Genomic DNA, 11,710 nt, shown 5'->3' on the forward strand with positions numbered 1-11,710 from the left:
TGTGAGTACAAATTAAGATTTACATGTAACATCAAGAGTTCTGGTGAGTATCGACGAAAACTACTCCAAAAAGCCTGCACATGTCCTGATTTATTCTGATTTTTTTCTTTAACCCTATTCTAACTGGGGGGGGTCAAATTGACCCCCCCCTCGACGTTTCGCGCCATGATTCCGCAACGCGCAAAGATTTTGCCGCGTCGTTTCATGACTTTTTTCATTCGAGTCTCCCGCATATTTTGAGACCAAATTTGCGACGTCCGGGTACACCGTTCTGAAGTTATACAATGTTTTGCATATGCATGTCAACCCGAAAAACGCTCGAATTCATGATTTCGTGTGCAAATCCAATGCAAACTGTGTTTTTTTGTTTAATTGATATAAATTAGATTATTTCAACTTTTAACCATTGAAATAAATCAATTCTAATGTAGATAAGCTTGAAAAAGTGCCTCCAACAAATTTTGGCAAAAAAACAATAGAAAACAAAAGATTGAAAAAACAATAAAATACATAAGAAGTTAACAAAACAATAAAAAACAAAAGAAAATGATTTTGATTGCGCTATTTTTTTACTAGAAAATTGTTTGATGTGTCTTGAGGAACTCTGACACAAAAATTTAATAATCCTTCAGTCTTTTTGATGGAGTTATAGGTGAAAATATGATTTCATGCGTTAATTTGCATAATTAATTTATTAAAAAATATGAAATCAAAATTTTTCTATTGTATGACCATGTAATCTTGTAGTTGACATCCGGCTCTATGTTCAGGCAAAATTTTGCGGCGATCGCGCGATCGGCGGCCGAGATCTGAAGGGGGGGTCAAATTGACCCCCCCCCAGTAAAAACTTGGTCTCAAATAGCCCAGTTAGAATAGGGTTAATGCCCTACTCTTTCCCTTTCATGTCCTACTTTTTCCTACTTTTTTAGAGATTTTGTTCCTACTTTATTCCTACTTTTATACATTATCCTGCTTGAAAGCCTGTAAAAGTCAAGAAAAAATAATGTTAGAATGATATGGGATCCCCCTGAACTGTGTGGGTGGTTGTCATGTGGGGCTAATTATCCAGCTGCAATTATTCAGGTTCCAAATTTATATGTTTCCTCTTTGTATTTTCCGTGATGGTGAACCCAGTTTCTCTTTATGTATCATGGCTTTACCAAAGACTGGACACAGCAAGAACAAGAGCAAAATTTTGAAAGGTTAATGAGTACTCATGTGATGTTTACATGTAATTTTGGTGTAACTTTTTTGATGGCAAATTATGTCCCCAGATACACTTTTTGTTTTGTTTTTCCAGTAGCATTAAACCCATGATGCACAGTGCAATGCTAGATCTATGAAGTCGTTGCACTCTGCATATAGAAGGGAGGTGGAGTCCCATGATGTTAACTCTGTGTGTGCTTTGAGTGTGGATTGGCACAGAAAACCTCATAGTGTTGTACACACTGTCCAAAGTCTGCGGCACAAAAAGGGTGAAATGAATGTTGTCATTGCTTTTCATCTGTTTTGTTTGGCAGGGTTTGGCAGTAGCTCTGGTTTTACCACAAGTAGTGGAGTGGGTAGGGCTGGATTTGGAGGATTTGGCCAGCCCAGCAGTTTCGGACAGACCCCTCAAGGTATGTGCTACCCAGCAGTACGGTACTCTCTTTCAATCGGGAATGGAACCTCTACAGAGCAGATGAAAAAAAAAAAATGAATCTCATTCTTATGTGTAAATACATTCATCATGTTGCACCTGGATATCTTTTCAACTCAGATGTAATTGCAAAACATTCTCTTCGAAATACTGTTTATACAGATAAATTTCAGACGAAATAAGCTTTCTATGTATTGGTGCATCAGTTGCCAGTAATCTACCTAATGACATATTCGTTGCCAAAATCTGCACTTTTAAGCACTGTAAAAGTGGAAATTTTCGCAGCGTTGAAATTCTCGCTCATTTCGCACAACCAGAAACTAGCAGATATGAGCACATTAATATTTTTGCTTGCCATATGTTTCAGTAGTTGATGTTTTGATTTCACAGAATTAAAAACAGACGAAACTCATCTCACCCAGCCAAGCGCAAAAAATTAATCGCGAGAAAATATCCACTTTTACAGTATGAATTTTCATAGGTGCAAGTTTAAACTCAATGTTGTTTTTGGTGTATTTATTTTTTTATTTATTTTAATTTCAAAGGATTTGGAAGTGGAGGACTGGGCTTTGGATCGCCCGGCCAGAGTGGGGGTCTGAGCTTTGGAAGCGGGGCAACCTTCTCCAACCCGCTGGGACAGACAGCCTTTGGGAGTCCCCAGAGTCCCAGTTCCAGCTCCTCTTCCATCTTTGGTTCCAGCTCCAGCGGGGTGGCAGCATCTGGTTTTGGGAGGTAAAGATATGTATTTATGTGTGTGTGTGTGTGTGTGTGTGTGTGTGTGTGTGTGTGTGTGTGTGTGTGTGTGTGTGTTTGTGTTGATACTGTTTAAACCCAGTTAGCACCAGATACAAATGTATGTATGACAAGTTCCCGTAGAATTAATTGTAGTACATGGTGTACCTGCTTCCCATGAGCGTAAAATTGCTGGTGTCTCATGGAAGCAGTCATCATTTGTCTGGCATCTTGGAATCTCATGCTGTTTTAGAGACCCTGTAATGTCAGAGATTATGGATCGATGATACTATCGATATCTGTCCGCTGATCACCACAATATCTTTATGTAACAATGTTTTCTGGCTATGTGATAGAACTGAACTAGGACTCGGTGAAAAAAAGAGCATGAGTGCATACGCTTCATTCTGAGTGAATGGGGGGGGGGGGTGGAAACAACATCTCGGCCGTTAATGGCGCAATCGCCACGGATATTGGCGCATACATTACCTGTGACGCAGTCTACCAAGCTAAAAAAAACCCAAAAGAAATCGAGATTTTCATTAAATCTACTTATTGTGATACTAATGCTGACGCAGTCTACCAAGCTAAAAAAAAACAAAAGAAATCATTAAATCTACTTATTATAATAGTAATGCTGATATATGCGTGAGTCACACATTTTGCTCAAAACAGAAAATAAAGCTCCTAGAATCCTAATTTTTAATGTAAATATTCTTTATAGCATTCCTAACAATGTACTTAAAAAGAAAAAAAAACAAACAAACAAACAAACATAGCATAGCCAAAAAAAGCCTGGCCTGATTAGGGTTAAAACCAACTTGAACGTAATGTGGAATTGACCTTGTAGCACTACTGTCCCACGTAAGGGCAGTGCCATTATCATTGTCTTTATTATCCCAACATTGCAGGAGCTCATTCATTAACTGATCTCAAATAAGGGGCACAGAATGAGTGCAGACCCTTTGTGCAGAGTTGTCTGCGTCTCTGTAACGATCCGACGGCAAGATCATCTCTGTGTTCAACTGCCTGAATCTGTTTACAAGTAGTGTCAGAACGTCCGACAGGTCTGGCTGTAATGTGATATGTCAAGTGACACCCACTTAGGAGACATAAGCAGAATTCAGCTCACGCTCTCAGTTTACCTCACCAGAGTATCTTCCTTTGAAGAAAATATCTCTCGACCTCATTTGTAGAATGTGGATGAGGAAATGAAGTCTCCAAGTGCCAACAAGTGCCTGGTGACTTAACCCTATTCTAACTGGGGGGGGGGGGTCAAATTGACCCCCCCCTCGACGTTTCGCGCCACGATTTCGCAACGCGCAAAGCTTTTGCCGCGCCGTTTCATGACTTTTTTCATTGAAGTCTCCCGCATATTTTGAGACCAAATTTGCGATGTCCGGGTACACCGTTTTGAAGTTACGTAATGTTTTGCATATGCATGTCAACCAAAAAACAGCTCAAATTCATGATATCGTGTGCAAATCCAATGCAAATTGTGTTTTTTGGTTAAAGGGAAGATAAACCCCAAGAACAATGTGGATTGAGTGAAAGCAGCAACATTAGTAGAACACATCAGTGAAAGTTTGAAGAAAATCGGACAATCGATGCAAAAGTTATGAATTTTTAAAGTTTTGGTGTTGGAACCGCTGGATGAGGAGACTACTAGAGGTTATGACGTATGAGTGGACTACAATATCAAGAAAATATAAAGAAAATACTACAAAAATCAATTTTTCATGAAAATGACAAATTCCATCAACTTGATATTGACATATGTTAAGGGTAGCAATTATTCCCCCTGCTTTCTGAAAGCGGTTGGTCCACTGCTCTTTCATAATTCTAGAAAAGTGAATTTTTGTTGAATATCCTTTATATTTTCTTTGTATTGTTGTCCACTCATACGTCATATCCTCTAGTAGTCTCCTCATCCAGCGGTTCCAACACCAAAACTTTCAAAATTCATAACTTTTGCATCGATTGTCCGATTTTTCTCAAACTTTCACTGATGTGTTCTACTAATGTTGCTGCTTTCACTCAATCCACATTGCTCTTTGGGTTTACCTTCCCTTTAAATTGATATAAATTAGATTTTTTCAACTTTAAATCATTGAAATTAATCGATTCTAGTGTAGATTAGCCTGAAAAAGTGCCTGCAACAAGTTTTGGCAAAAAAACAATAGAAAACAAAAGGTTGAAAAAACAATAAAATACATAAGAAATTAACAAAACAATAAAAAACAAAAGAAATTAATTTCAATTGAGCTATTTTTTACACAAAAATTGTTTGATGTGTCTTGAGGAATTCTGACACAAAAATTTAGCAATCCTCCAGTCTTTTTAATGGAGTTATAGGTGAAAGTATGATTTCATGCACAAATTTGCATAATTAATTTATTAAAAATAGAAAGGCAATATTTTTCTATTGTATGACGATGTAATCTTGTAGTTGACATCCAGCTCTATCTTCAGGCAAAATTTCGCAGCGATCGCGCGATCGGCGGCCGAGATCTGAAGGGGGGGCCAAATTGACCCCCCCTCAGTAAAAACTTGGTCTCAAATAGCCCAGTTAGAATAGGGTTAATAGTGGGGTCCAACTTTCGCATTTCAAGTAGATTTTAAACAAAAACTTTCTGGGAATTTCCATCTTCACATGTCTGACTGTCGCCTGCCCCATCTAGGATTTTGTGTGGCACTGATGCTATGATGAGGAACCTGGAAGTTCGAAAAATGCAAGCGAAACACTTATTTTTGTCGTTGTATGTCTACACATGTGATGGATGGATTATATTTCTCTTTGGTGCTGGCTGCTAGTGGGAGTATACTATTGTCTGGATAGTTTTGTATTGATATGGTTTTGATTATTGCAACTCAATATGGAAATACGCCAAGAGAGATGAGTTCAGAAGAAAGGGAATGACCGAATATATGACAAAATGTTTGGCATTATGACCATTTGTATGTTAGAAAAGCAACTATTCTGATCTATTTTGTGTGTGTGTGTGTGTGTGCTTCATAATTAATCAACCTGAAAACAAATTGAAATTCTAATATTGATTCTTTTGCTCTTTTTTTTTGGCAAAAACTTTGGCATTCAAAAGCCATTTGCCATCTTTTGAGTGACCATTTTGGAAACTGCCTGTTTTTCAGTGTATACACACTGCAATTTTTCCCCCTCATCCCCCTTGCTTTGCACACCAGTTTTGCCAGCCAGAACGCACCAACCTTCGGTACCCTGGCGGGTTCGGGCTCAGGGGCAGGGGCGGGGCCCGGGTCCGGGGCGGGGTCGGCGTCGGGGTCCGGGTTCGGCCAGCAGGGCTCGGTATTTGGCAGCTTTGGAGGAGCCAGCTCTGCAGGTGAGTCCAGTCCTATGGATGATGTTTATTTGTGTCTGCATGTGTGTGTGTGTGTGTGTACACACATACGCGTCTATGGTGGAAACCGAGGACCTGTTTTATCCATAAAAATTTTACCACATAACCGAGGACCTGTGCGTCAGTAGGACTCTCGTCAACCAAGGACTCATTCGTATATTACCATCCAAACGAAGACTTATTACAATAATGCTAATCGAGATCCTACAAACATGTACCCCTACATACAAAAGCATACCAAAGCAGACCATTTTGAACGGTCTGCATACCGAGGACGTCCTTGGTTCTCTGTGTGTCCTCGGTTTAAATGTAAAGTTCATGTGTGTGTGTCTTCGTTTTCCACCATGGGTAAGTGCGCGTGCACGCATGTGTGCTTAATGATGGTTGTCTGTTCACAGGTGGGCATGATTGACCACCAGTGTCCAGGCTTCATGATGGCATAAATGGACACTTGCATCATGGTCCAGCTGTTCCTAAAAACATTTTCTTGCCAGCTGCCATTTTGCATGTGCTTGCAAAAACTAATATCATCAGTTAAAGATAACATAAAGTTTTGGTACCTCAAAAGTTTCCCTGAATTTCCTTGTCTTAGTTTGTGTTTCAGGTGAAAGTACCTTTCATATAACTATGACACATGGCACATCACATGCGCACAAATTTCAAATCCATGAACGGATAAGATGTTTGTGTGCGCATGCGCTGGCCGTAGTATTCAGTGTATGTAGCTCTCCCAAGGTCCTCTCGACCGAGTCACATTCAGTCATCAATTCGAACAGAAAGGGACTATTGGCAGAACCAAACGTTGCCCGAAGCCTGTTTTCAATACTTCAACTTAACTGGTAAGTCTTCAAATTGAAGAAATTTTTGGATTTTAAGTTGATATTTACCCGCGATACTAAATCTGTCATGATCCTGAATGCTACAAAGCGAAGCCCCATTATGCTATGCGTATGGGGCTGCTGGTCGCAGTTAGCTATGCGTATGGGGCTGCACGCTGCTGGTCGCAGTTATCATGCAATAATGGTTTCGTACAATACGTGTACTACCTCGCCGCCATACGGCGGCGGCTCTGGTACGAAACCATTATCGCATGATTACTCAGACATGAGAGCACTTTGGGGCGAGTAAGTCTCACAGTGTTAGTTATATGAAAGGTACTTTAACCTGAAACACAAACTAAGACAAGGAAATTCAGGGAAACTTTTGAGATACCAAAACTTTATATTATCTTTAATTCCATCATGTGCTGTTTTGAAGAGGGCATTCAAGCCAGAAACCAAAATGTGTTCATTACAACATCAAGCAGGAAATGTCAAGACCACAGCCTTTTAGAGCAGAAAGTTTTGATGGCAAATGAATGTTAAAGGGATGGTACAGTATTGGTGGAGATGAGAATTGGGCTTTTAACTTTTTGTGAGATACCAAGAAAACACTTATGAAATAATATAGGGCATATCATTTTAAGAGAAATTCAAACTTTATTTGATGAAGATCGGGTTTGGAATGACTGAAATATCCAAAAACAAAGTAAAACAAAGCGATCGTAATAAAATGTGGGTCCCACACTTTATTAGAATCGCTCTGTTTTGGATGTCTCAGCCTTTTCAAAACCAACTTTCATCAAATAAATGTTGAATTCCTCATGGAATTACATGCTCTTTCATATTTCATAAGAGGTTTCTAATTATCTCGCCAAAAAATGTTAGAAACCTGAAATTAGGTCTCAACCAAAACTACATACGATTCCTTTAAAGAAAGTGTTTAACATTGTGGCAGCCTAGTCACAGAAAGTCTTAATCACTGAGCTGTATTTTAATGTTCAAATGTATGCAAAAGTACTGTAGCCAGAGATACAAACATTTCTTACTCTTATTATTATTATTTTGTTGTTTTTTTTTTTTTTTGGGGGGGGGGGGAGGGTGGAGGGGGGGGGGGTCAAAAATACTGCAGGTTTTATGGAAAATACTGTTTGCCCCAAAATGTATAGCTACACATGTCTATTTCTGGAAAGGTGGAAATACCATTTTTTTCCAGGAAAAGTATACCTTTTGTTCAGCCCTTAGATTACTGCAGTGCTGTTTACGAGGCTGGCATACCTGTGTAGCACACTAAACTGTTCAGATATATCTGTCACTAACAGGGGCTCTATGAACAAGTAACATGCTACTACACTGTTGACTTACTGGTCTATTGAAAAGCTGTCATCTGTTGGATATGCTGAGTATGGTATATTCAGTCTCAGATAGTCACGTTTGTAAGCATTTTAAATCTATTGGTAACCTTAATTTTTCACAGCAGTACATTACACAATATCAAAAGCATGATTGGCATGTAGGATCATGCAACTGAGTTTTTTGAAGCTGGACACTTCATTGAGCAGTGTCTTTGACAAAAAATGTGAGTTTACTGAAAATCTAAGCTTAGTTATGCGTCTTGATTTTTGTTTGATTTTTGTGAATGATGCTTAGGACTTTGTGTGCATGATAGACAAGACCGTGATAAATAAAAGTTATTGGGACATTCATGTATCTTTTATTTTGTACCCACAATTAAATTGATGACACATGCACCATGCCAGTGAAGCATGGAAACATTGGGAAGCCATTCATCATCTTGTAGTGTATGTGTCCATTTGATTACAAGCTTTTGTTGTAATTGGGTAGAATATCTTATGCACAATGTTGTTGAATGAAGAAATATGTTTACTCTCCTGCCATGTACTTTGTGGTTAGATGTCCTTAATTGTTCTCTTTGATTTTGTCTTGCTGTGAGATGTAGCCATTAAAGCACTTTGCAGCTGCCTTTTTAGAGTTTTGAAAGAAAACTAGAAATGCCCACCAGGAAGAAGAGGTACTGCATGTGTCACCACAATGTACCACAAACTTTTGCGCAATGTTTTCCCTCAGAATTTAAAGAATTAAAAGTGTAATTCCAGTCCATGTGCAAGTTGATTTTGCTTATAAAAGATGAGAAAACAATAATGATAAAATCAGACAAGTTGGTAAAATTTTCATGCAAATCAGGCATAGAATAAGAAAAGGAATTTTGAAAGATTCCCGTGTTTTCAGTGATTAGTGATGTTGGTCATGACTACCCAACACCAATCAACTGATGAGATGATATCACCAGTGTGTTACCCTCCCATTGGTTTGTGCTCAAAAGTAGCATAGAAATCATAGTTTGGGTCAATGCTGTAATAACTCCTTATCTTTCCGATTGCCATGACAGTGCAAGCCAGCAAACATTTGTCGGGAAAGATACTGATTGTGCCTTTAGTGTCGAGCAGAAAACAAGACCCCGTTTACAGTGCGAGGCTCGGCCACGGCTCGGCCGCGGCCGTGCCCAGCCCCGCTTCAGTGTAAACGCGCAAAAGGCCAAATGCGAGGCCAAATGCGAGGCCAAAATTGGCCTCGCATTTGGCCTCGCTCTGGAGGTGGTCTCGGCCGCGGCCGAGCCACGGCCGAGCCTGGCCTTTTCTTGGTGTAAACGCAAACTGGGCCAAATGCGCGGCCAATTGCGCGGCCAATTTTAGTCTGGCTTCCAAACCCTCTGCATGTATCTTTCGCTATTCAGGATATTAACCCCCTCAACGTCGAAAACTAGTATAGTTTAAGGTGGTTTTGTCCTGCAAAGGATTCTTTCCTTCGGCAAAGGCCTTTGCCCGAACGGCGACTTCATCGCCACGGAATTCATTTGGCAAAGGGTCTGAAAACCAGACAGTACCAAATTGCATTTGTTTACAAGCAGAGCGCCACTACGACAAAATATTGAAAGGTTTGAATCAAAAGCGCGGCCGAGCCCGGCAGTGTAAACGGATAAAATTGCGAGGCTCGGCCGCGCAATTGAGGCTGGGCTCGGCCGCGGCTCGGCCGCGGCTCGGCCCAGCCCCGCACTGTAAACGGGGTCCAAGAAAGCCTCAAAGAGAGGGTGGGGGGGGGGGGAGGAGGAGAGCAAGAGAATAAGAAGCAAGGGAGGACTGGTCCTAAAGTAATTTTGGATTGTGTGGTCAACAGATAATTTCAATCTCAAATTCTTTCACGGTGAAAGATTTGTTTTTCTTGGATTTGAGCGTGTTGCAAGGTACGATGCAGAACTGATGAGTTATTGAGACTACGCAAAATTTCCTCCCATATCTTTGTCCTATTTGGGGCATAAATATATATATACAGAGAAGCCCATAGTTTGCGATGTACACCGTGTATTTTGTGAGCTTGATTTGTAGCCAAACAGCACTTTTTTCCTTTTTTTTTTTTTTTGCAGTAATGAAATATTTTGGTTGTATGGCCAATGCTTGTGCACACTGAATTTATATTTAGTGATAAAAACTTTGGAATGTTGCCATTGTTGCTGATATCAAACATCCTGTGTAATTCATGAAAAAAATTACCATGACGTATTCAGCAGTTACAGTATTTAATCTCTCAATCTGTTGTGCATTTTTTGTCTATCATTCAATCTATCCATGTATATCTGTACAGTACATCTACCTACCTATCCCCCTCTATCTTATCTATACATGTCGTGTGTATGACTTGACTATCTGTCTATCTGTTTTATCGGAGTGTTTATCTATCTATCTGTCTATTTTCATATAATATGTGACCCGCTACAACAAAAGGATCCTAAAGTTGCTGACGGCCGAGCCGAGAAAATCGAGTTTGAAGTCACATCATTAACAATTGGTCAAAACAATTGGAATTCTGTTTTTTGCATAATTTTGTAGTCTAATGTTTTGTCCATCATCTGCCGAAATTTCGAAGCTAAATAATCAAAGGAAAGGCAAGAAATCAACGTTTTTCTGGGTCACGATTTTCCGACTTTCATTGTAAGAGAAACGTGTCCGAAGATTTGGATTTAGCGCCACAGCTAGACTCCGCCCCTAGCAACAAGGGAGTGATCTTATTGGTCAGTGCGTGGCACCCTGATTACCGATTGGTCGTGCATAGGCCGCTGGCGCTAAGCTTGAATGAACATGGTGGAGGTCGCTAGGAGCGTGAATTCTTTTGTCAAGCGGTGAAAACTGTCTCGCCTCCCCTTGACCATGATAGCGTCGTAAGGACAACTTTGAAGGCGTTTTTTTCGAAACTCTAGATTTCCTCAAGCACTTGACATGCGCTGATAAAATCATCGATATCTCCGCAACTGCGCACTTTTATGAATTGTGCTATATATGAAATTAAAGTAGAAGTGTACGGGAATAATGTCATGCCATTTTCAGAAAATTGTCCTCCCCCGACTTTTGGATCCTTTTGTTGTAGCGGGTCACATATGTATGTGGTTGTATGATATACATACTGTATGTCCCCCACAAAAATTACAATTGCACTTTCTGCCACAATAAATCTAAAAATAATGATTTTGGAAGGTATCAATGCTTTTATTTTTACATATTGATAAATCTCAATGTATACCTTTTTATATATGTATAGCCATGCATGTATTTTGCCTAAAGTTTCCATTTTTGAATGTTGTTACATGCTCCTGTAACTGAGTATGTGCATATGTACTTTTTATGAAAAGGCTCTTTGCCAATGTACACTGATACAAAGACTTATATTCGTGGAATATACCCTCTCTCTTCATTACCTTAATTGGCACCCTTCCCGGAGTGCAGGCGGTGGTTTTGGTGGTTTTGGCGGTGGTACCGGCGGTGGATTTGGGTCCGGCAGCGGCAATGCCTTTGGTGGCAGTGGCTCATCACGCTCTGGGTGAGTAGTCAATGATCTCTCCTTGAATCACTTTCACTGGATGGGGTTCCCCATCCCCATCCCTCTCCCCATCCCCATTCCTCCCCTCCCCTCCCTCCCCCTTTCTTCCCCTCCCCTTCCCCCTTCCCTTGCCCCTTCCCTTCCCCCTTCCCCTCCCACCTCCCCCTCCCCCTCCCCTTCCTAATATATCACCCCTCGCATTTTTATGCCTCCGCCACGAAGTGGTGCCGGAGGCATTATGTTTTCGGGTTGTCCGT

At 40.4% G+C, this 11,710-nt stretch overlaps 1 protein-coding gene across 1 annotated transcript in view; it reads left to right on the top strand.

Annotated features, from left to right (window-relative positions):
• Positions 1 to 11,457, top strand: part of LOC140240538 (uncharacterized) — a 60,000-nt gene extending 48,543 nt beyond the window's left edge. Inside the window, exons 30-33 of the mRNA XM_072320302.1 lie at positions 1,521 to 1,619; positions 2,185 to 2,371; positions 5,573 to 5,727; positions 11,360 to 11,457. Coding sequence (XP_072176403.1) covers positions 1,521 to 1,619; positions 2,185 to 2,371; positions 5,573 to 5,727; positions 11,360 to 11,457 — 539 coding nt within the window. The remainder of the gene's footprint in view (positions 1 to 1,520; positions 1,620 to 2,184; positions 2,372 to 5,572; positions 5,728 to 11,359) is intronic.
• Positions 11,458 to 11,710: the final 253 nt, after the last annotated feature.

Source organism: Diadema setosum, chromosome 17 (genome assembly GCF_964275005.1).
Source record: "Diadema setosum chromosome 17, eeDiaSeto1, whole genome shotgun sequence".
NCBI classification, from domain to species: Eukaryota; Metazoa; Echinodermata; class Echinoidea; order Diadematoida; family Diadematidae; genus Diadema; species Diadema setosum.